Here is a 22,947-nt window from a genome sequence, read left to right as displayed (position 1 = left end):
AAATAAAAATAAAAAAGAGCACTCAAAATATCCCTACCCCTTATCCCTCCCTATTATTTATTTTTTGTGTTTATTTTCTGAGGGTAGTCATATACTCGCACCGCTGGGAGTGAAGCACAGGGAGGAGAAAGTAGAAAAAGGAGCGAGCAGGAGTCAGAGGAAGGAGGAGCCACCCTCCGCCAGCCCCGCGGGGTAGGTGGGCGGCCCGGAAAAGTCTACCTCAACGCGGCCAACTCGAGTCCCGCCCGGGCTTTTCCTAAGGTGAGTAACAGCCGCGACGCCAGCGCGGGCTCCCACAGTGCCCCGCCGAGGCCAACCTGCCGCTTCTGCTTTCACCTCAGGTGCTTGGACGGTTCTGTGGAGCTTCGTTCGCGTTGCCATGGCGACGAAAGCAGGCCATTAGAGCATTACCGCGAAGCACGACGACTTTGGGGTCTTGCGATATCCACCGCCGAGTGACAGAGCAATTCACATATGCCACTGAGCGGCCGGGCTGCGGGATTAATGGGGTCTCAGCCCGCGCTGCGCTGCGCGAGTGTCGTCCATTAGCGGTAACAGAGCCGGGCTCGCCTGCCTGGGGGCGGGGCGGGGCGCACTGCGCGCGAGGAGGAGCCTTGCGGAGCAAGTGGAGAAGTTGGCAAAGTCGTGAGGCCGGTGGCTCGAGGCAGGGGCAAGGGAGGGACGGAGGTGGGGAGCTGGAGAGTGGGGTCTGCAAACAGCCGAGGCATCTTGCAAGTCAGTTGGCGGGTTCCTTGTCACTACATGCAGTTCTGACAACCATTTTCTGCCCTACTTGAAGCTAGAAAATGAACATCCCTGATAGTAAAGGGGATTTGAGTTCATGGCAGGAGGAGGTCAAAACGCAAGAAGAAGGCAACCCCTATGCCTGGAGATTTTTAGTTTGACCCAGGCTGGGCGTTTGGGGCTCATTCTCCAGGAGGGCGGAGGGGTGGATCCCACGATATAACAAAATCTCTGTAGGGCTACTTCTGTTTGACAACATGCCTTCCATCCTGGCATTCTTTATGTTTCAGTGCCTTTACCCATGTATCACGGTGGTGGATACACTCTGGAGCCGGACTCTGGGGTTGCAACCCCAGATTTACCACTTAATAGCTGTGACTTTGAGGAGGTTACTTTTCTGTGTTTCAGAGCAGTCCTGCATCTATACAATGGGCATAATGATAGTACCCACCTTCTAGAGGTATTATGAGGGTTAAATGAGTTCGTATTCATGGTACTTGAAATAATGCCCTATTATTTGTATTACTAGTATCAACCTGGACTTGCCTAGTGAGATGTCTTTTAAAATAAGAGGGTTGGAAGGAATAATCTTCCATGGCAGTATGTGCGATAGTTCTGTAAACATAGTATCTTGGCTACCAATGTGCATTTGATTTTATGATGATTAGGTTAAGCAAAAAGCAAGGCTTTTCATTATGCCGTTATGTGTACGGCATCCCCAGATGCTGACCACCTTGAATTGGATGGTCTCATGGTTGAGTAGTTGAATGGTCCACGGGGTTTGCACAGAAAGACAGGGTCGCCATGTACAGGTGAATTGGTTGTATCCTGCACAAGGGTATTTGGCTGAGGGGTGAGTTGAGACCCAAATCCAGCCCATGTCCTACTTTCCAAGCTGTGCACCCTGCTTGGGGCTAAGTCTGCCTGGAGGAAGGAACACCTCCTAATTTTCACAAAGAGCTATCAGCAGTTTAGCGACCTTTAAGAAGATCCCAGAAAATGCTACCCTGGACCAAAAAGTAAATATAAAAAGGACCTAGACATTTGACTCAGACACAGCTACATTTGTGCAACAAAGAAATGTATTTCGAGTCTTGAATGAAAACAACGTCTTGCCTTTTCTCAGTCTGACATTTTTTCTCACCTTCTGTCTGCTACCACATGCAGCATTTGTTTAGGTTAATTTTGCTGAGGAGATCAAGTCACTTTGCTTATATCAGAAATGACATGCAGTTTCTATGTATCTATCAGCATTTCTACATGTGCAGAAATATGCCTACAAACGTAGAAACTTGAGGATGCAGAAATGTCTCTATTCCCTTTATCTTTTAGTTGGTGTTTAGATGATTTAGGTTGTCCAGTAATAAACTTCTCAGGTGAAGTCTGGTAAAAACCACCTTGCACTGAATTTGCTCTGCAGTGAGTGGAGTTTTGGTAAGGTTGCAGCCCCCGTCCTCGCTCAGAGGTGTGTTATGGGGAGGCTGTCTTGGGACACTGAAAATGCTGAAGTCTTTGCCTCCCTGAGTTGACCTTAGTTGACCACTGCCACTGTTTACACAGAAGTTAATTAGTCAGTCTGAACCATGTTTATACATTTAGGGGGCAGTGTGAGGCCAGCACAGTTTTCAGCACTGTGGGGGTGATGCCACCTGGCAGAAGGGAAAGGTAAATTAAGAGGCCTGAGTTCCAGGTCTGGGATCTGTAATGTTAAAAGCTGTGCAACTTTGGTAAACAATCAACCACTCACACTTTAGTTTCTTGGTCTGGAAGCAGGGATTATGATACAGGGTGTTTGTGGGTTTGAAATGCTAGAAGGCATGTGAAAATTATGAAACCCTATGCACAGTCAACAAACAGATTCAACTAAAAGTCACTGAGAACCTGTTATGTGCCAGGTACTGAGCTAAGCAATACACAAAAGGGAAATTGTTCCTGCTCTCAACTCGCTTATGATCTGTGAAATGAGGAGTTGTATTATGTTACCTCTATAGTCCCTTTTGGCTTTAGGGCTCTTTTTTTATTCTATTCCTATCTAATGGTATAATCATGGAATTTTAGAGCTAGTAGGGACCATGGAGGGGAAAAAGAACAAATATACATGCAAAACACATACAAACAGTATAAAAGACACCATGAAGAAATGCAGACACTGTAGAGCAGGCATCTTCAGAGGAAACACTTGGCCTACTGCTGGCCTGCCTTGGCACCCATCTGCCCAGAGCAGGGTGGTCAGACAACCCTCAGGGGAGACTGAGCATGTGAAAGAGAGAGAGGATGCCAACCAGACTTTCCTCTGAGGTGATTCTGAAAGTTATGGATTTGCTTTTAATTGGTAACGGCAGTATATGCTTTCCAGGCTCTTGCCAAAAGAAAACAACCCCAAACTACCAATCTAATCAAGAATTGGAAGCAAGAAATATTGATCTTGCAAACTGTCCGAAAGGCATGCAATTTAGTCTCTCCCTTCTCAGACTGCATCAGGATTCTTTCAAACAGATTCCCAGGCTCCACCCCGAGAGTTTCTGATTCCACAGGCACAGGTGGGGCTTGAAAATTTTCACTGCTCACAAATTCTCATGTGACACCGAGGCAAGTTCAGGGGAACAACTGGAGAACAACTGGTTTAAATAATAAGAGGTCAAGCCTAAAACAGAGAGATGCGTACTTGTAGCACATTATTTTGATCCCCAACAATGGGATATCTTTAACTGAATTTACTCCTGACACCATGCCTTTCTCTTGCATTGAAGGATATTATAAGTACTAGCGTTAAAGTACTGTTATCTTCACTTTTGTGAAGACGTTGAGGACCTCAGCTCCCATATTGACTAATATCCTTTTATTAGGATCCAAGAAAGAAATCTCTGTCAGTTCTCAGAACTATAAATTTTTTCCCCAGAATTATTGGGATGCTTTTTTCTTTCAGGTTACCTGAATTCATTTGGCCATTAGAAAGCTCTGAGAGCAACATGCAGCTTATTCCTAATAGGGAGATCCTTGTAATCCAGTATTTTAGGGTACAAATTTCCATGTAATATATTGTTATCAACCTCCTTTTCTTTTTTCATTTTAAAGCTTTCCCAAATCCTTCCTAGAATGAGGGGGGGAATAAATAAGTACATAAATAATGAAATAAAGAAATAGTGAAAATTATGTGCACTAGTTCTGAGGGGACAAGAAATAATGGAGTAATTGAAGTTGGTGTCAGTGGACGTGTGTTGTTTTCTATTTTAGTGCGGTAGGTAAAAGTGATTTACCCAAGATCCACGAGCTATAAGCTGTAGATCTGGCACCAAGGTATAAATCTTCTTGCTCCAGCGACAAAGACTTTTTCTCTAGTCTTTCTAGCTTCCCATACATAAAGCATCAAGATAACTAGGCCCCTGCCTTGGTATTTCATGCCAAGTTACCCAACCCATGAAATCAATAAAATGAGTTTGCTTCAAGCCCAGTCACTCCTGCACCCAAAAGAAATAGTAAGGGGTCAGCAAGAATTTATAAAAATTGAAAAGATAGCCTAAATCATTAATAATTATTTTCAACCAGGGAGGATTGTTGATAATTCCTCCCACTTCTCGGCAGCCACCGTAGCAATTATTAAATTGCCACCGGCAGAAGCAAGAAGAGTTAGATTTTTACAAAATGCAAAAAATGATGCTTCTACGAATTCAGCTAAAAATCACAGTGGTGACAAAGAGTGCTTGCTTTGGTTAAGTAATAGCAGTTGCTCACACATTCGATTTTTCAGAGGTTAAATCAGAGGGCTACTGGCTGCTTGGCCTCTGGCCCTGATGGCGCTGGGTTTAGCCCCTATGAGTTGTGAAGCGTGGGAAACCCTCTGACCAGCACAGCACCCCTTCTCCCCCAAGCTGTGTCCTACACTCACTACACTGCATTAAAATATCTATTCCTGCATCTGTGGCTAGACTGCAGACTCCTTCAGGGGATGACAGAAGAAAGACCCCAGCAGGGTCAGCACAGAGGATAAAAATAATATTTTTATTATTTTATTTTCAAACAAATAGATAAAAGGAGGATTTGAGAGCTTTAAGCCTTGCCCTGTGGCTTCAGAGAGGTACACCAATGTGTTGATTATCTCTTGCTCCCTATCAGGCCCTAATCAACCTTAACCCTCTTGGCCAAAGAAGCCAAATTGGCGGGAGGGATAGGGGTGAAGGGGTTAGGACAGTGGCAGCTCTCCCCCTTCCCAGCTGCCCTGTCTTAATGAATTCTTCAAACAGCATTCAGAGGAGGAGATGTGCAGAGGCGGGCTCCAGCCCACTAACCAGCTTCATTAATCATGCTCCATCCCTTCAGCCAGGCTCAGATGGATGGCCCTTCAGCAGGCCAATATTCAGGTGTGGTTCTAATAATAAACTTAATTCAGCACTTTTCGATTCTCACAGTGGCTCCCTCCTCTCCCAGCGGCTGAATCTCCCAGTGAAGTAACAGTTACTCCAAGGCCTCAGAATGCATGGGGTTCCAAGGAGTTTGGGGTTGGAGAAGTAGGACTGGCCTCAGCCATCCTTTTACAATTGGGAAGACTCAAGCTAAGGAAGGTTACCCACGGTCACAGAGGGAAGGCTGGGCAACCTTTTTTCAACCAAGTAGTGGAAAAAAACACACTTCCTTGCCTGATGCTATCTGGCTGCCCAGAAAAAAGGAAAGGAAGTTAGAGACAGACAGGCTGACTCCACTGAGCGCCACAATTTTTTGAGAACCTCTGTCTATGCCATCCTCCTCCCACATCTCCCTTTGTTTAAGGCCCATTTATCCTTCAAGGGCCAGTCCGTTTTGTGCACATTGATGGATTGATTCTGTTATTGGTGGGACTTTCAAAGGCAGCACTTGCGCTCCTCCCATTTATGAATCACAGGGTCCCACTCCCCAGTCCCAGTGCCCTCATTCTCTCACCCTCTGCTGTGGCACCAACCAGGATGTCCTGGCCACCTTCCCCAATCGTGCCTGCAAAGCACCTGGGGGAGGGGTGGCCAGGGAAGTACAAAATGCAGCTTTTACCCCCAAGGAGTTTACAGCTTAGAGGAGAGGAGAAAACATACACAAATGAAACACAGAGAAGAGCTTGACAAGGTTTAATTAATGGAGCTGCTTGGTTTCTTTTTTCTCTCTTCCAAAAAAGAGGAAATGAAGGCAAAGGGTGGAATGGCAAAATGGCAGGCAGCACGGGGAGGGAGGATGATGGCTCACTCGCAGATCAGGCAGCCAGACTTCATATCATACAAAAAATTGTCTATAAATAAATAGTAAATCCAATAAGAACTTTGGAGTCAGATAGACCTTGGTTTGAATTCCAGCTCTTCCATTTATTAGCTGTCTGGCCTCAGAAAATTATTTAACCTCTCTGGATTTCAATTTTCTTATCTGTAAAATGACTATGATAATATCTGTCTCATTGTTGAGAGATTTCTATGACTCAAGGAGGTCAAGTGTCCAGCCCGGAGCCTGGATCAATACTGGTACTTCAAAAATGCTAGTTCATTCATTCATTTACTTAGTCATTTAACAAATATATGAAGTGTATCTGCTATGTACTAGGCACGGTAGTAGGCCTGGCATATATCAAGGAGGAACAAAAAAAACAGGGTCCTTGTCTTCATAAACATGGCATTGTGGTCAGGGAAATAGAGAAGCAAATAAACAATTTTAATTCAGTCTGTTAAATGCAATGACAAAGGAAGCACAGATGTGCCTTGGGAGATCAGAGAAAATAGCCCTATCTAATACTTAAAATTTCTTTCCCCATTCTCCTAGTCACTTGAATTTTTTTTTCCTTTCCTTCCTCTCTTTTAAGATTATTCTAGCCAATTGATTTTTTTTTTCCCTTTTACTGATAAATCTTTAGTGCTCCAAGGAATTGCTGGTCATCTTATCTGCTCAACTAGCACGCATGACAGCTTTCTCATCTGTCAGAGTTTCTTTACTCCCTGCCTGGTTGTCCTCACAAATCTTCAAAAGCAGGCTTAACCCTTTGATTGCTCTCTGTGGTTTGTCCTGGCCACCCATCAGGGGAATTGCTGGGAAAGACTTGATGTTGGGAATTATCAGGCAAACAACTGGACTGAAAAATTCCTTATATTGAGCAGAGGGAAGGAAGAGGCAGAAGCAGAATGAGTTCTCTTTGCTTCATCCACTCGTTTCGTTCTTAAACAGACAATAATTTATTTGATGTGGGCTGAGATTTATTTCACAACTTACAGGACTGGAGATTTGGGGGCAATAAAAATTTGTCAGGCTATTCAGACCTGTCATCTTCTGAGTGCCTTCTTCAGGAGCCAAGGTTTCCTTAACTACCCAGATAAGTCTTCCAGATGACTGCTGGGTTCTCTGTCAAGGGAACGAGTCTGTTTCCTACTGGGCCTCCAAGCAAGGCTCCATGGACTGTCTGGGGCTTTGAAGGTAGATGCTGGGCCTAAAAGAAGCCAGACACTGGGCAGGAAATGATGGGAATAAAATGTAAAATATGATCTACTGAATTGGCATGGTGTTCCTCTAAGCTCCAAAGGAAACAGGCTCTGAGAAGTAGTTGAAAGAGACCTGGACTTGAATTTAGGAGCCTGAGATTCTAATTCTGCCACAAATTGGTTAACATGATATTTTAATCTCTCTGTGCCTCGGCTTTCTCATCTGTAAACTAAGGGGGACCCCTAGAATCCCTAGGAATGGCTATAGGTCCACAGAATTCCTGAATTTGACTTAGATATTCGTTGCAGACCCAATTTGTAGTGGTACTGTTTTTGCTCTGTCCAGACCCAAACACTCCCCCAGCTCCTGTGTTCCTTTACCTCTCTATACCCAGTTTTCTTTTGAGGATGGTGCTTGGGCCACTGAAGATGCCAGGGAGTTTATATTCCACCACCCCACTCTCCTCTGACCTTTGCCATTCAATGCATGACTGATGCTGGAGTATAAGAGCTCAGCAACGTTGTTGCAAATCTGAACAAACTCTGAGATGTCCTGTACTCCAGAGATCCCCTGCGGGGTCTGCCTGAGGCTGGGACTTTGCCTGAATTATCACCTTTGCTTGCGTTTGTCTCCCTGTCCCACTTCCCTTCCTCACTTTCTAGGTTCTCCTGAGCCACTCTCACATGAATCATTGTCCTGGGGTCTGCCTCTGAGGAACTCGACCTATGACACCTTTCAAATCTGCACAGTTAGTAGAGTCTGTTCTGCTAATAAAATATCCACCTATTGTTTCTCTCCATGTTCCTTCCTTTCCATATCACTGATATTTTGAGTTTCTGCCCTCTATGCTTCCTTGAGTGAATGGTGAAGAACTGTTGAGACTGAGTGGCCTTGACACTGTAGGTCAAATGCCAGACTTGCTAATGGTTCAGGTGAGAAGGACGTTTCAAGCAGGATGGAGGCTATCTCCTTTATCCCTAAAAGCCTAGGAGGAATCTCTAGCACTACAGCCTTGCTAAGCATTTATGCAACCCAGTGATCAATATCCAAACTTTTAACTGCAATGTATAGTCCATGACATGAAAGTCTAATGAGATGAGTACCTCTAGGAAAAAGGTAAAGATTGGAAACATTTCTCCCAATTCTGAGCAACAAAGTATAAACTATATTCTCCTCATGGACAGAATCCTCATCTGATGAACGCTTGTGAGTAGTCAGAAATCAGTAAACATTGTCTGAAAGAACAAAAACAAATGTAGAGAGTTGTATAATGGAACGGAAGAATCATCAGTAGCAGAGTTAAGCACACCTAGGTTCAAATCTAGCTCTATCCCTTATCTGTGGGGCAGGCTGGTGTAAGTTCACTTAAACACTTTGTGTCTCAGTTGGCTCATCTGTAAAACTGAGATACCATCTAGGTACCTCATGGGGTTTTCCTAAGGGTTAATGGGGTAGTATACTTAAAGGATTTATGGAAGTTTTAAGGCAATGTAAACAATTAACCAATGTTGGCTGCTGCTGAGTTCAGTCATTTCTGCAGTCAGAGAAAGGATAGCAGAGGCTCCAGATCTGAAGAGGCAAGGAACTGCTGCTGCACAAGCTTTTCCTTAGATTGCAGCTGATTCTGGAAGTGCTACAGGGTCTTAGAGGTCTTTGTTGTTTCTACTTTCACAAAACTTTCTGAAGTCCTATTAGCCTCCAACAAATGAATTCAACTACTGAACTTTCCAGTAATAAACCTTGATATGGGAATTTAATGTATGATGAAGATGGTACTACAAATCAATGGAGAGAGGATAAATTGTTTAGAAGATAGTGTTGAAAAAACTGGCAGATGCCATGAGCTTATCTGACCTATACATTTGCTGCAGAAAACTGAAACTAGGTTCCTTTAAGTGAACATCGCACACCATGGTAGATTATGGACAGATTAAAGGACTGAATGCAAAAGAGTAATAGAAAGTTAATAGAAGAAAATGTAAGAGAATAATGTTGTGACCTTGGGGTAGGGAAAGACTTCTTAAAACCTGAAAAGCATAAAACATAAGGCAAAAATGGTTGAATTTGACTAATTTGAAAATTAAGTCTTTATGGACAATGTGAATAGAATTAACAGATGACATTGGGAGAAAATATTTGCAATCGAAGAGTGACAAAGGACTAATGTATAGAAAGTAAAAAAGAGCTGCTGTAAAACAATGACAAAAAGGCAGAAAGTTTAACAGAAAAATGGGCAAAGGCTAAGAACAGACAATAAAGAGAAGACTAAATTCAAAAGCCTAACAAAATGTAACCAAGAATGTAAATGACTTATATACAGAAAACTACAAAAAAATTGCTAAAAGAAATAAAAAAGACCTAAATAAATGGAAGGACAGTCTGTGATCATGAGTTGGAAGACTAAATGCTGTTAAAATGTCAATTCTACCTGAAGTGATCTACAGATTCAATGCAATTCCAATAAAAATTCCAATAGCCTTCTTTGAAGAAATGGAAAAGCCAATCATGAAATTTATATGGAAAGGTGAGGAGCACCAAATAGCCAAATCCATCTTGAAAAAGAAGAATGAAGTTGGAGGATTCACACGTCCTGATTTTAAAACATATTTCAAAGCCATGTTAATCAAAGCAGCATGGTACTGTCACAAGGACAGATATATAGATCAGTGCGATCAAATCGAGAGCTCAGAAATCAATCCTCACATGTATGGCCATCTGATTTTTGACAAGGGTGCAAGTCCAGTCAATTGGCAAAGAATAATCGCTTCAACAAATTGTGCTGAGAAACTGGATATTTATAGGCAAAAGAATGGAGGAGCACCCTACCTCACACCATATATAAAAATCAATTCAAAATGAATCAAAGACCTAAATTTAAGAAGCAAAACTATAAAACTCCTAGAAGAAAACATAAGGAGGCATCTTTAAGACCTTCTTAGGCAATGGTTTCTTAGACTTTATGACAAAAGCACAAGTGACAAAAGAAACAATAGATAAATGGGACCTCAGAAAAATTTAAAACTTTTCTACAACAAAGGACTTCATCATGAAAGTAAAAAGACAACTTACAGAACAGGAGAAAATATTTGGAAACCACATATCTGGTAAGGGTTTAATATCCAGAATATGTAAAAGAATCCTACAACTCAACAACAAAAAGACCAACAAACCAATTTAAAAATGGGTGAAAGATTTGAATAGACATTTCTCTAAAGAAGATATAAAATGCCCAATAAGCACATGAAAAGATGTTCAACATCATTAGCCATTAGGGAAATGCAAATCAAAAGCACAGTGAGCTACCATTTCAGACCCAATAGAATGGCTACTATTTAAAAAAATGGAAAATTACAAATGTTGGAGAGGTTACGGAGAAACTGGAACACTCATTCATTGTTGGTGGGAATGTTAAATGGTGCAGCTGCTGTGGAAGACAGTTTGTAAGTTCCTCAGAAAGTTAAGTATAATATTACCATTTGACCTGCCAATCCCACTTCTAGGTATATACAAAAAAAAAAAAAAGAAAGCAAGGACCAGAACAGATATTTGCATAAGTGATGTTCATAGAGGCATTATTCACAATTGCCAAAAGAAGGAAGCAACCCAAGTGTCCATCAACAATGGATGGATAAACAAAATATAGTATATTCATACAATGGAATATTATTCGGCCATAAAAAGGAATGAAGTTCTGATACATGTGACAACATGGATGAACCTAGAAGACATCATATTCAGTGAAATAAGACACAAAAGAACAAATGTTGCATGATCTCACTGAAATTATTAGTATTGAGTCAGACACTAGGATAAGGTCACTGGGGGCTGGGATGGGGGTAGGGAGTAAGGAGTTAATGTTTAATGGTAGAAATTTTCTGTTTGTGCTGATGGAAAAGTTTCAGTAATGGTTGGTCATGATGGTAGCACATTGTGAGTGTAACTAACAACACTGAATTATATATTTGAATGTGGTTAAAAAGGGGAAATTTTAGGTTGTATTTATGTTATTAGAATAAACAATTAAAAAAAAAAGCCATAGGACTTTACAATACAACCGGTAAACCCTAATGTAAACTACGGACTATATACAGTAAATAATACAATAATAATAATGTTATTTCATCAATTGTAGCAAAGGTAACACAATGCAAAGTGTTAATATAGAGAGGTTTATATGGGAATTCTGTATTTTTGCATGATTTTGCTGTAAACCTATGTCTCTAATAAAAAAGTATATATAGAAAAGCCTAATAAGCATGAGAAAAACTGTTCAAACTCATTAGTAATCAGGAATATGCAAAATAAAATAATGAGACACCACTTTACAACTGTTTGAGTGGCAAATTTTAGAAAGCCTGATGATGCCATATGTTGGCAGGGATGTCGATTATTGAAACCCTCATGCCCTGCGGGTGGGGATGTAGGTTGGTGCAGCCATTCTAGAGAATAAGCTGGCGGTCTTTAGTCAACTTAACACACACAACCTGGGGCCCAGCTATTTTGCTCCTGGGCATCAATTCCAAAGAAATCCTCCTATAGGCCCATAAGGGGCACATCTATGAGGCCACTCATCACAGCACTGCTTCCTGAGCAGTGCAGTTGTGACTCTCTGGGGAATGGATAAACCAAACATGGCACATGCATACCATGGAGCACTTTACAGCAGGAAGAAGCTGTAAACTGGATGTACATATAGTAACACAGATGGAGCTTTCAAACATAAAGTAGAGAAAGGAAGAACTTGAATGGTATCTGTAACCCAATTAGACTTACATGAATATAAAATACAAACCAATAACACATGTAATTTGTAAGGACATATATGCATATTAAACACATTAGACTCTTGCCTATGGGGCTGTAGTCGTTTGGAGCTATGAACCCCCAAAAACATGCTCTTGAATCTAATCCATTCCTGTGGGTATGAACCCATTTTAAGTAGGGCCTTTTGATGAGGTTACTTCAATTAAGGTGTGGCCCAGATGAATCAGAATGGGTCTTAATTCTATTTCTAAAGGCTTTATAGGGAAGATCGTAAAGAAAGCAAGCCAGAGGAAACAGCCAGAAGCTGAAAGTCAACAGAACCTGGAACCCGAAAAAGATGGGAGAAACCAAGAGAGGCTGCCGAGTGCATTGGCATGTGACAGAAAAGCCAAGGACCAAGGATTGCCAGCATCCAGCCCCAGAATGCCAGTCTTCTGGGAGACAGCATAACCTTGATAACACCTTAATTTTGGACTTTTCCTAGCCTACAAGCCATAAGCTCCAAATTCCTGTTATTTAAGTCAACCCATTGTGTGGTTGTGTGGTATTTACTTCAGCAGCCAGGATGACTAAAACAGCAGGTAAGAGAATGGGAGTGAGTAATGAGGATAAAAGATAAATCAACAAAAGAAGGAAAAAATAAACACTAGGAAAGGGATCAATGTTGCATCTCATTTTTCAATGGCTGCTGAATTCACAGTGATATGGGGGATAGGCCTTTTGACAGTCTTTGGTGGAAGAGACCTGAGGGTTTTTAGAGAATGGCAGGTGGACACAGTAGCGGTGCCATCAGAGGTGGCATCCTCAGGGTGTCCTTTGTGGATGTCCCTGTGCTCCTGGCTGTGGCTTTGACTTTGCAGGCTGAGAAATAAGCTTCTGTCATGACCAGGTGCTCCTCCATCCTGGGGACTACCCCGTGCATGCTGAGATGCACATGAGACAGAAGTAGGATGTCAGAAGGCCAACTGATGAGGTTACAATAAGTAATTGTCATAAAACCAGAGCACTAAAAACTGCATGATTATTGCATTCTTTCCCTGTAGTCAAACTTCAGGGGAAGCCAAATCACAATCAGAAGGTTTCTTTGATGGGGACAGAGATGGAGCATACAGAATTGAAATGATTGTGTGAGGGATTATTTCGTGACAGGAATATCATTGCTAATAGGAACATAATACCCGGCTTATTTACATGTTGAAATTTGGATATATATGTAAAACACTTAACTAAATGCAGTTGAGTAAAAAAAGATAGGCTGAGGATTGGGACCTAAACAACTTTAAACACTTGGAGAAGCTCGATTCCAGGGAAATAGTATTGCCAACCCTCTCAGGAAAAAAATACCTCTGAGAACAAACCTGCCTGCCCTGTTTTCTGTAGACTGTGGGGAAAACATAAGGAAGGCTCCTCACACCTCACAGATCCATCCCCTCTACTTCTCTGAGAGCCCTGGAGGAGCTGCCACTACTTGGACTCGTCCCAAATGTGGTGGGAAAGGAGAGAAGGAGGGAGAAAGTACATGATCCCTGAATAGCCACCATGTACCAGATGCCTCATTCGAAATTTCCACGTGTGTGGGGAGTATTGCATAACTTCATCACCAAGCCTGCTCCCGCTGGCCTGCAAACTTAGCTCACACATGCTCTTGCCCAGCTTTTTCTTTAAAGATCCACCTCTGAGGTTTCTGTCAAAGGACACAGCACACTGTGTTGACAATCCTTTCCTCCTCCTCGCCCTTTGCTTGGTTCCTCACTGATACTTTTTTTTTTAACTTAAGAAGTTGCAGACTCCCTTAGACAACGTTTTTCTTCATTTAGGAAGAAAGCATAGTTTTTGCAAGGTGGGGTCTTGTGGTCATCTGAGAATTGTTCTTTATTTTGTATGGTCATTGTGGAATCATGTCCTCTCCCAATCCCCTTTTCTAAGGGGTATTATTTACTCTTCCAGGCATTTATCCTGGTCTCCATTTCGTTTCCTACTGCTCTTTTTTTGACCTCTTTCTCTTTCAGTTCTCTTTGACCCAGTAACAAATGAATTAATTGGTCCACCAACTAAGCAAACTCTTCTAGAACACTACCCTGTCTGCCAGTATTGTTCCACGCACTGGACAAACACAGATGCATGGTCTCTGCCACTGAGATGCTTGCAGAGAGTAGAGGAGACAGACATACAAAGTAATATAGTACAACACAATTCATTCTGTAATAGAAGTATGAAGAAAAAAAAAAATGCTGCAGGTTGAATTTAAATCAATATGAGGAAGAACAAAGAATAGACAAGTGCCAGTTTAAAATGTTTCATGTTTTATATCAAGCACCCAACCTCTCCAGGGCTCTTTAGATGGGACATTTCTTAGAGGTCACGGGCTGATAATCCAGTTTTTCATCTAATAGGCACCTGCTTCAGATTCCTTCCTAGGAAAGAGCTTGATAAACCAGATCTTCTTTTGGAGAAGCAACCATACAATTTGGGTGGGTTTTATTGGGGGGGGGGGGGCTTTGGCCCAGGTTCCCTTACCCTCCACCCTGGCCCTCCCACAGTCCCTGGCAATGCCACCTCCACCCCTGGGCCCCGATCTGCCCTCCAGGACTTTGATTACCACCTTGGGCTAATGGTATTCCAGCAAAGTGGCTCCAGGCTAGGAATGGCCCACAGGACATCTGCTTCCTTGCTTTCACAGTCCCCTGGCTTTGCATATCTGGCAGATTTTGTAAGAACTCCACTTGGTTGCAGAGGAAATGCCGGTTGTGGACAACGGCCTTCTCTTTCAGAGGTGCCTGTGGCAGCAGTCAATGAATCTGGCCTCTGCTTTGTTATTCAAGGCCTGGACCCACAGGCCATGCTAACCGTGGGGATATTCCATCCCTCTCAGCACTGACAATGATAGATTTTTTTTTTAATTAGGAAAAAAATAGGCTACCTTCTTAACCTATAAAATAATGCAGCAGTTTTACTAATGAATTAAGGACCTTCTAACCTTGACAGATGTACACTTAATCTTTCTGTGATGTCGTTAAAATCCCAAACCACTTATGAGATGAAGAAAGGGAGAAAGAGAGGAGAATCAGATAGTGTGGGAATGTAAACTCTTTCAAATTCCCTGAAGATGCATTGTCTTTCTTTTAAACTTCCTTCCCCCATTAACGAGCTTGATTCCAGTGACTTACTCAACAAACATACAAACATTCATTGTGTGTCTACTGTGCTATGTGCTGGGGTCTGAACACCATCTCTTACTCAGGAGGTGGACAAACAAGCGTGACTGAGGACTCTTGTGGTGCCGTCAAAGTGCGCACTTTGTAACTCCTTAAAAATGTCTGATGAATGAATGGCTTAATCAGTAATTTGTGACTGGAGGAATTCAGTTCAGATACCCAGATCTGTACGTTTATGAGGTCTGGAAGTCCTGGAAAGCATTGCCAGGACTTACTTGGTGGGGTCTGTTCTGGGTGAGGTTTAAGGGAGAGCTATCTTCCTAAAATGGGGCTCCAATGCAAGGATGAGTTGCCCCAGGCTTCCTATGATCCTCCATAGACCCCTGAATCTCGGCACCCAGATCTTATTTTGCTGCCCACAGCTCAAGGAATTGCCTTAATACTCTTCTGGTTCCAGTGGAGAAAATTGATTGTAAAATTTGGGGGGATCTTGTGAGCCACTAGAAGTCACACTGATAGCTTGAAATCGGCCATGGTGAGAACATTTACACTATGGAAATGGGCAAATCTCACAAAGCATGCATGCGTGTGCACACTCACACATAAACACACAGCCTGTTGTTATAAATTTGTCAGCATACTTCTGCCTAGTTCCTCCACAGACACAGTCCTGCAGCTGATACCACCACGAGCCTGCTCTCTCTAGACTGTCTGCTCCTTGTGTTGTCTGAAGCCAGAGGTCCTAGTTCTCTGCCCAGATGCTTGCCTTGCTGCTCTGTGTGTAACTGAAGTCCTAGTAACACCACCTGGACCACAGCCCTTTAACCTCTAGTTAGGGACTTCCAGTCACGTTAGTCCCCTCCTCACAGGATCAGGCTGTTGCCCTCTCTCTTCTTAGAGGGAAAATTGTCCACAAAGCCAAGAGAGACTGGATCAGAATCAGGCCTTCATATTCAATCCATATTAAATCTTTATTAAAAGTCTCCTATAATGATAGACATGGCATTGTCTCTGCTCAAGGGGTGTCACAATTTAACCCCATGACCTCCATGAGAGAGGTTTTATGGTATTATGAGAAAGCAGGTGCTCTGGGAAAGCATGAACCCAGTGAAATCCCAGCTCTATCCCTTCCCAGCTGTGTGGTCTGAGGCAAGTTACTTAACCTCTCTGAGCCTCAGTTTCCTCATCTGTAACTTGGGGGCAACAGAATTTAGTCTGAAGAACTGCTGTTACTATTAGAGATGATGTATACAGTAGGTATTCAGCAAATTTTAGCTATCATTATGTCTTGTGTATGTGTTTGTTTTGTAATATGTCTCAGTAAAGGAATGAGTAGACTCCATCAAAATCCCTTTTTGTCATGTTGGAATATTTAGGGAGGGAAGGGGAGAGTGGGGAGAAAAAATGCCCAAATTGGTGGGGAGCAAGTTTCAAGCCTGGAAGGGCAAAGCTGAGTTGATATTGAAAAGTTGGCCATGAGGGGTAAACAGGAATGGGGTCAGTGCTGAATCATGGGTGCAAAGCTTCTGTTTGGGGTGATGATAAAATTTTGTAATGGATGTTGGTGTTGATCGCACAATATTATGAGTGTAATTAATGCCACTGAATTTCACATGATAGTGGCTAAAATGGGAAATTCTGTATAGTATATGTTACTACAATAAAAATTAAAATTAAAACAATAGGCTGTGAATAAGCCAGGTACCATATGCCTACAGGGTTTTTTCTCCTTCCTTTCCCAGCTGTATTCTCCCTCTCACCATCTTCTTGTAGAGGTTTTGCTTTCCTATCACCTTCCAGGACTACTTTGTTCTTTAGGACTTTCGTCCATCCTTTCTAGGAACTTACCATCTCAGATTAGTTGAGCATATTCAAAGACATATTCCCTTTCCCCAGAGCCCTGAATACTGAATGTTTCTAGAATGCACTATTGGTGCTCACTTCAGGCAAGGCCCTGGGCCAGTTCCCTTGGTAACGTTGCTGTCCTCCAGTTTCTCCCCACCAAGACCATCTCTAAATACCTGCCCTTCCCCACACATGCACCTCCCTAACTCCACACCCCCCATCCCCATCCTGACTCTGCTGAGTGAATGTGAAGGTTACTCAGTACTCAGGAGCTCTTGCACAGTGGGTAACCTGCTGCTGAGTTGCAGGTATGTGCATCATGTAAAGGGGACAATGGGGCAATGAGCAAAGCTACTGAGGGAACAAAGGCCATGGTCTCCTCCTCCGATGGACAGCCTGAAGGCTGCTGCTGTGTGGCTGTCTGGACTTCTCAGGGAAATTCACCACCCAACCAGTGAGAAGCTGGTGAAAACAGCTCCTTTTCTGAGGTGAAAGGGAGGAAGGGATAGAAGGGGGGAGGAAGAAAGGAAGGAAGGAAGGAAGGAAGGAAGGAAGGAAGGAAGGAGGGAAGGAAGGAAGGAAAGGCAAATGGCTTCATTACATTGGTGGAGATAGAGGAAAGACAGCAGGAGGCCAAAGAGGCCAAGAGTGCTACTAATGGAATTATAAGCCTTTCGTCTCTGGATGTGGCTGGTGTGACCTAGAACCTAAACTGACTACAACCAAATTCTGTTTTCATCTGACGGATGTCTCCAAGCCCAAGGAGAGAGGAGATTATGGGAACTTCTTTCCTTCCTTAAGTTTTTTTATGAGCTTCCACATAAAGGGATGTTGAACACAGAGTCTGGACTTCAGCCTTGGGCAGATGATTGGACAGTTGTTGCCGCCTACTCAGAGCTAAAGTCAAACCTTGAGCTTGGGATAGGAGGGTCAGTCTGGAGCTGCCCCAGTGATGCTGAGGATACCAAGTCAGTCCCCATGGTGCAGGAGGGGAGCCCACACCAAAGGAGTCAGGTCTGAGGTCCATGCCGGAGCCTGTGTTGAGGTTCCAGGCAACAAAGCCCTAGACGTTCTCCTGCATGGTGTAAATGCAGACACTTGAGAGCTCCAAGCCCCTGGCAGCCTTGTCTTAGTGAATCACTTCAGGCAGCCTCCTGGCCTGTCTGGGCTTCAGCATCCTCCCGCTTGAGGAGTCAACAGTGAAGCTGGTGTATAGAGAGGAACCTAAAGTTAAAGAGGATTTCCAAATCCTAGCATATTTAGTGATACTAAATGGAGATTGGAAACAAATCTGTAATTTTAAACACTCATATTTACCATCTTTATTATGAACATAGCACCCTGCAATTAGACTTCTAAAATATCCCATGTTCATATATATGTAGATTTTACTTTATATAGTAGATAGGAATTTCACTGAAGTCTTTGCTGAAAGAATATTGAATGGCTTTCCATGCACAATTCTAGGAATTCCAAAGGCAATGTTATAATATGGGTATCTATTTAATTTGTCAACTAAGGTACCTATTATAGATGCTAGATTAAAGTAATTTAAAAACAACTTGAAGAATAACATGCAGATGTGCTTGGCTCTACTGTGGAGCTACTGACTCTCTTAAGTGGGACAGACAGCCTGCCGGGAGGTGTGCACAGGCCAAACTGGCTTCCGGGTCAGTTGCTTCTGCCCACACCACCCTGAAGGCATTCCCAGATTCTAAGATACTAAGGTACTGTCCAGAAGTGTTCTCTGAGATGTGCAGTTCTTTCAGGTCACCTTGCTACTTCACTCTGACATTGCCCCTGTGGTCACTGCCATCCCTTCTCCAGGTCTCAGTGCCTGGCCCTGCCTGTACCTGCCCATTCACCTGAACAGGGCCTCATTGCTGGAGATTTACTGCAGCACTTAGGGACATCCAGATCTCTCCTTGAGAAAGTGGCATTGCCTCATCTTTCTCTGCAGGTGCCCAGACCTCCTGGATGCTGGTAGGTGATGCTAGGTGGGCTATGGGCTCAGGCATGAGAAAGAGAGCCACCACTCTGGATCAGAACTTTGAGGGTTTGGGACTCTGTTGTAGCTTGGTTTCTCCTTGCTGCAGCATGGGGACAGAAGAAAAAGAATCCTTCTCTTGGAAGTCAAATAGATGGTGCTCAGAGTTAAGGGAACCAAGAGGCTCAGCAAAGAGCAAGGAGGGACATGCTCTTTGGTGGCCCCAGCTGGGCCCCAGCTGCCCTGTCTCCATTCTTTCTTGGTGCTTGGCATGTAATGACATTCCATGCAGCAAGTTTCATTTACTTGGCATGAAAAGCATAAGAAATAAGGTAGGGTTGAGGACTGGGAAAACTGGGATCTACTATCAGGTTTGCCACCAATTCTCTGTGATCATAGGAAAGGTTCTTTTCTTAGTCTCAGTTTTATGGACTGTGAAATGAGAGGTTTAAAAGATGACTTCAAGGATGCCTTCCAGCTTCAATCATCTATAATTCTGGGATTCTTTCCAGTGCCAGCTATTAACAAAAGTGTGAAGTAGGCAATGTCTACTCTTCCCACCATTACCAAAATAAATTCATTTCCCCTTCTCTCCCAGCCTCCCTCCCTCCCTCCCTCCCTCTCTTCCTCCCTTCCTCCTTCCCTCCTTCCTTCATTCCCTGCCTTCCTTCCTTCTTTCCTTCCATCAAATAGTAATTGAGCCCCTTCTGCAGTCCAGGCTCCATGCCAGATTCTGAGGACACGGCGGTTCTGTCTAGAGCTGCTGTCCAGGACAACAATGCTCTCTTATCTGCTGAGGGTTCTCTTATATAGGATCACCCTTGCTGATAATCAAACAAAGCCATCTTTTCTTCTGAACCTCCCTGATGTCCTTTTCTCACAAAGACCTACCCAATTTGGTGCTGGGCCTTAAAACTGAAGACCTGACTGGGTCAGGTGGAGTGCCTGAGGTGCCTTGACGTGTTAGTCCTCCCAGACAGTGCTTGCATTTCAATCTCTGTCTGCACCAGGAGTGGCTAATGTGGCGCAGGCTCCCAGCAGGTGGGTAGGGGCAATTTGATGGCCATGTGGTCATTCTGCCCTTCCTCTAGTTGGGTTCCACAGCTGACTCCTTGGGTCAGGCCCACTCAAACCACAATCTGCTGACTAGCAGCATCATTTGGGAGCTTGTTAGAGGTGCAGAATCTTGAGTCCCACCCAGACCTACTGAACTGCATTGTAACAAGATCCCCAGATGATGTGGATGCACATTGCAATATGAGAACTGGATGAAGGGGTTGGAATAAGATCAGTTTCACACTCTTTCACTCTCAAAGGATCTTCCTCACCCTGGGAATAATAGCTATAATTAACAACCACAATACCTTTTTTATTTAACAGAGAATTTTGGCAAACATTATTTTTCGTCTTTACAACAATCCTGCAATGTAGTTTTTTTTTATTATTATTTTGCCCGTTTTTAGGTTAGGAAACTGATACCCAGAAAGGTTCAGCATGTGGCAAAGGTCACACAACCAGTAAATAAAAGAATCAGAACCTGAACTCAAGACTCTGGACTACAAAATTTGATTCCCTGCCTTGTGGCCAGCCACATAGGGCACCAGTACCTACTTTCCACCCAGATCACTTTCATTACTTAATCCGGTGGGTCATTCAAGCTCAACCAACACTCCTTATGATAATTACTGGGGCAGGCTCCCCACAGTCACCCAATTTGTATGTTTGTTTCCTTCTCTTAGGCTGGGAGTAAATTTTATGGAAATGATCTCGGACCCTGTTTGTGAATGTTTATTGCTCACTAATCAGAAGTGAGTTGCAATTACACCCGAGTTAGAAAGTAATGGCATAGTAGTTACCACGTAATTAAGGAGTAATGGCATGTGATTATATCTCTGGCCTTGAGATTTAAAGTTGTATGGTTAGAGCCCACCTCCTATTCAGAGACACCACAAATACAAACGCTGTATCAATGCAGACACCACAAATCAACCAGGCAGTGCTGGCTCTTTTCCTTCCTCTCCCCCAGATTTTTACTACAGTTCTGGACTCAACGGGATGCATATTGGCATCCGCTTAGCTGCTTTTGTTCCGTGCCATTAAACTGCAGTTCTGTTTCACTTAGGGAGTCTCTATCCCAACTAGCTAAGGGGAAACTGTTTACTTCCTCTGCCTACCCCATTGTAGACACCCCTTCCCAAGCCCCGGGAGCAGGCCATTGCTCCGTCTCAGGAGAACTCTAGCAGAAAGCCACAGGAACATTTTCTACAGCAGGGAGTGGAAATGCCTGACAAGGTTGGCCTGAATTCACCTGTTATGTAATCTACTGAGGAGCCCAAACCTGGTTGTCACCTCCAGGGACATCCTGTCTGGGAGGAGAGCTGACCTGGGTGCAAGGACAATTTGAGACTCTGCTTTGGGCAATGCCATTCATCAGAAGCTGCCCCCCTTCTGTCTGGGAGTAACCAGCACACTGGTTGCGATTCATTTCAGAGAGCTGAGGATTCGGTTCAGCCTGAACGTGCCGATTTGGTTTTCCATATGGCTGTTCATTAGTGTGCAGCTGTGCCTCACCACCCTCATTGCCCAGCTGGGTTAAGTCTGGCCAGGCAACTTCTCCTGAGTCTGTAGAGGAAGTGACCACAAAGGAAAGAGACCCTGCTGCCCTGGGAAACTGTAAGGGTCTCTGTCAGTGACCAAACGCCCCGCTACCGTCAGTCTCCTTCATGTCTCTTGTGAGCCATCCCAAGTTGTCCAGCTTACTGATGGAAGAGACAGAATACTTACCATGTGAGCATTTCCACTGGCAGTCAATGCTTTTGAATCCACTGCCCATTACTGTCCAAAGGACCAAAGGGAACATCTTGTATTTATAGAGCCCTTTACTAGCTTGCATTACATAAAACTTTGTCCAGGGCCTCAGCCCAGGAATGACCTCCTAGAACTTTGGCCCAGAGCAGTGAATACATTATCGAGCCATTTCACTGTAGGACCATGTTAGTTTCAAGAGACCAGAAAAGTCACAGGATGATTCACCTGTGGTATTGGGTGGAACAAAGGGTAGGCAGGTTCATCGGTCTATTAAGTTCTGGCCTACAGCTAGCAGACATATGGACCTGGAAAGGTAATGAACCAGAACCAGACATGGAAGCACAGAACTAAGAACTTGAAGAGTCTTGGGAAAGTATCCAATCCAAACCAACCATCTCACAGATAGGGAAATAGAGTCTCAGAAATGCTCTGAGACTCATTCCCAAAACCCAGCACTAGCTGGGACTGCATCAGGAGGCATACCCAGGTTTGTGACATTCAGGAAATTGGTAGTCATCAAATATATTTCCCTGCTTTTCCCCTCAAGAGAAAACAATAAACCAAGCCAACCAACACTAAAACAGTGCAAACATGATGGTTGTGTGTTGGAATGAAAATGATGGTGGCTTCGGAATGAGAAAACATTCACTCCAGCTTCATCTCCTGTATTAACTACATTTTCTATTTTCTGGAAATTGATGCTTTAACAGCTGTAGGCATCCACAGTAGCCAATCCACACCTATACATCTGTTACTCTTGTATAATTCTGACCCCAATTGCAGGGTCACCACTTTCAAATCTAGTCAACCAATCCCACATGTGTGTACCCCTGCCTCAGCCTTCTGGAACTTTCCATGGAAACCACAGTGAAGGCACTTAGTGCCACCCTCTCTTTGCCTTGTGACTGACTCTAGCATTTTCCCAGGTGACTCTGTGTGGCTTGCTGCCCTCTCCCCAAGGAACTGAATATAATAAATCTTTTGGACTCATCCAGTCGCTCTTTCCTGATCTGCATCTGACCTTATATACCCCACACAAAGTGATATAAACAGAACATCTCCTAGCCCATGAGCCTTTTGTGTAATTCACTGAACTGAAACTTACCGATCCATAAAATGGGAATAATAAAACTTACCTCACTCACCAAGTGGTTGGGAAAAGTAAATGGAAGAAAAAGTGCTGTATAATTGTTATAATGTGCAATTTCCCATAGAGTTAGC

General features: G+C 43.4%; 2 protein-coding genes across 3 annotated transcripts in view; one reads left to right on the top strand and one right to left on the bottom strand.

Moving 5' to 3' along the window:
- The window catches only part of TNR (tenascin R), a 428,568-nt gene that overhangs the window by 273,566 nt on the left and 132,055 nt on the right, over positions 1-22,947 (bottom strand). The window lies entirely within an intron of this gene.
- Positions 1-22,947, top strand: part of LOC119512195 — a 76,029-nt gene that overhangs the window by 2,093 nt on the left and 50,989 nt on the right. Inside the window, exons 2-3 of the mRNA XM_037806734.1 lie at positions 121-261; positions 342-551. Coding sequence (XP_037662662.1) covers positions 121-261; positions 342-551 — 351 coding nt within the window. The remainder of the gene's footprint in view (positions 1-120; positions 262-341; positions 552-22,947) is intronic.

The sequence above is a fragment of the Choloepus didactylus genome, chromosome 2, assembly GCF_015220235.1.
Source record: "Choloepus didactylus isolate mChoDid1 chromosome 2, mChoDid1.pri, whole genome shotgun sequence".
In the NCBI taxonomy this organism is placed as follows: Eukaryota; Metazoa; Chordata; class Mammalia; order Pilosa; family Megalonychidae; genus Choloepus; species Choloepus didactylus.
This window is presented reverse-complemented; position numbering and strand designations above follow the sequence as displayed.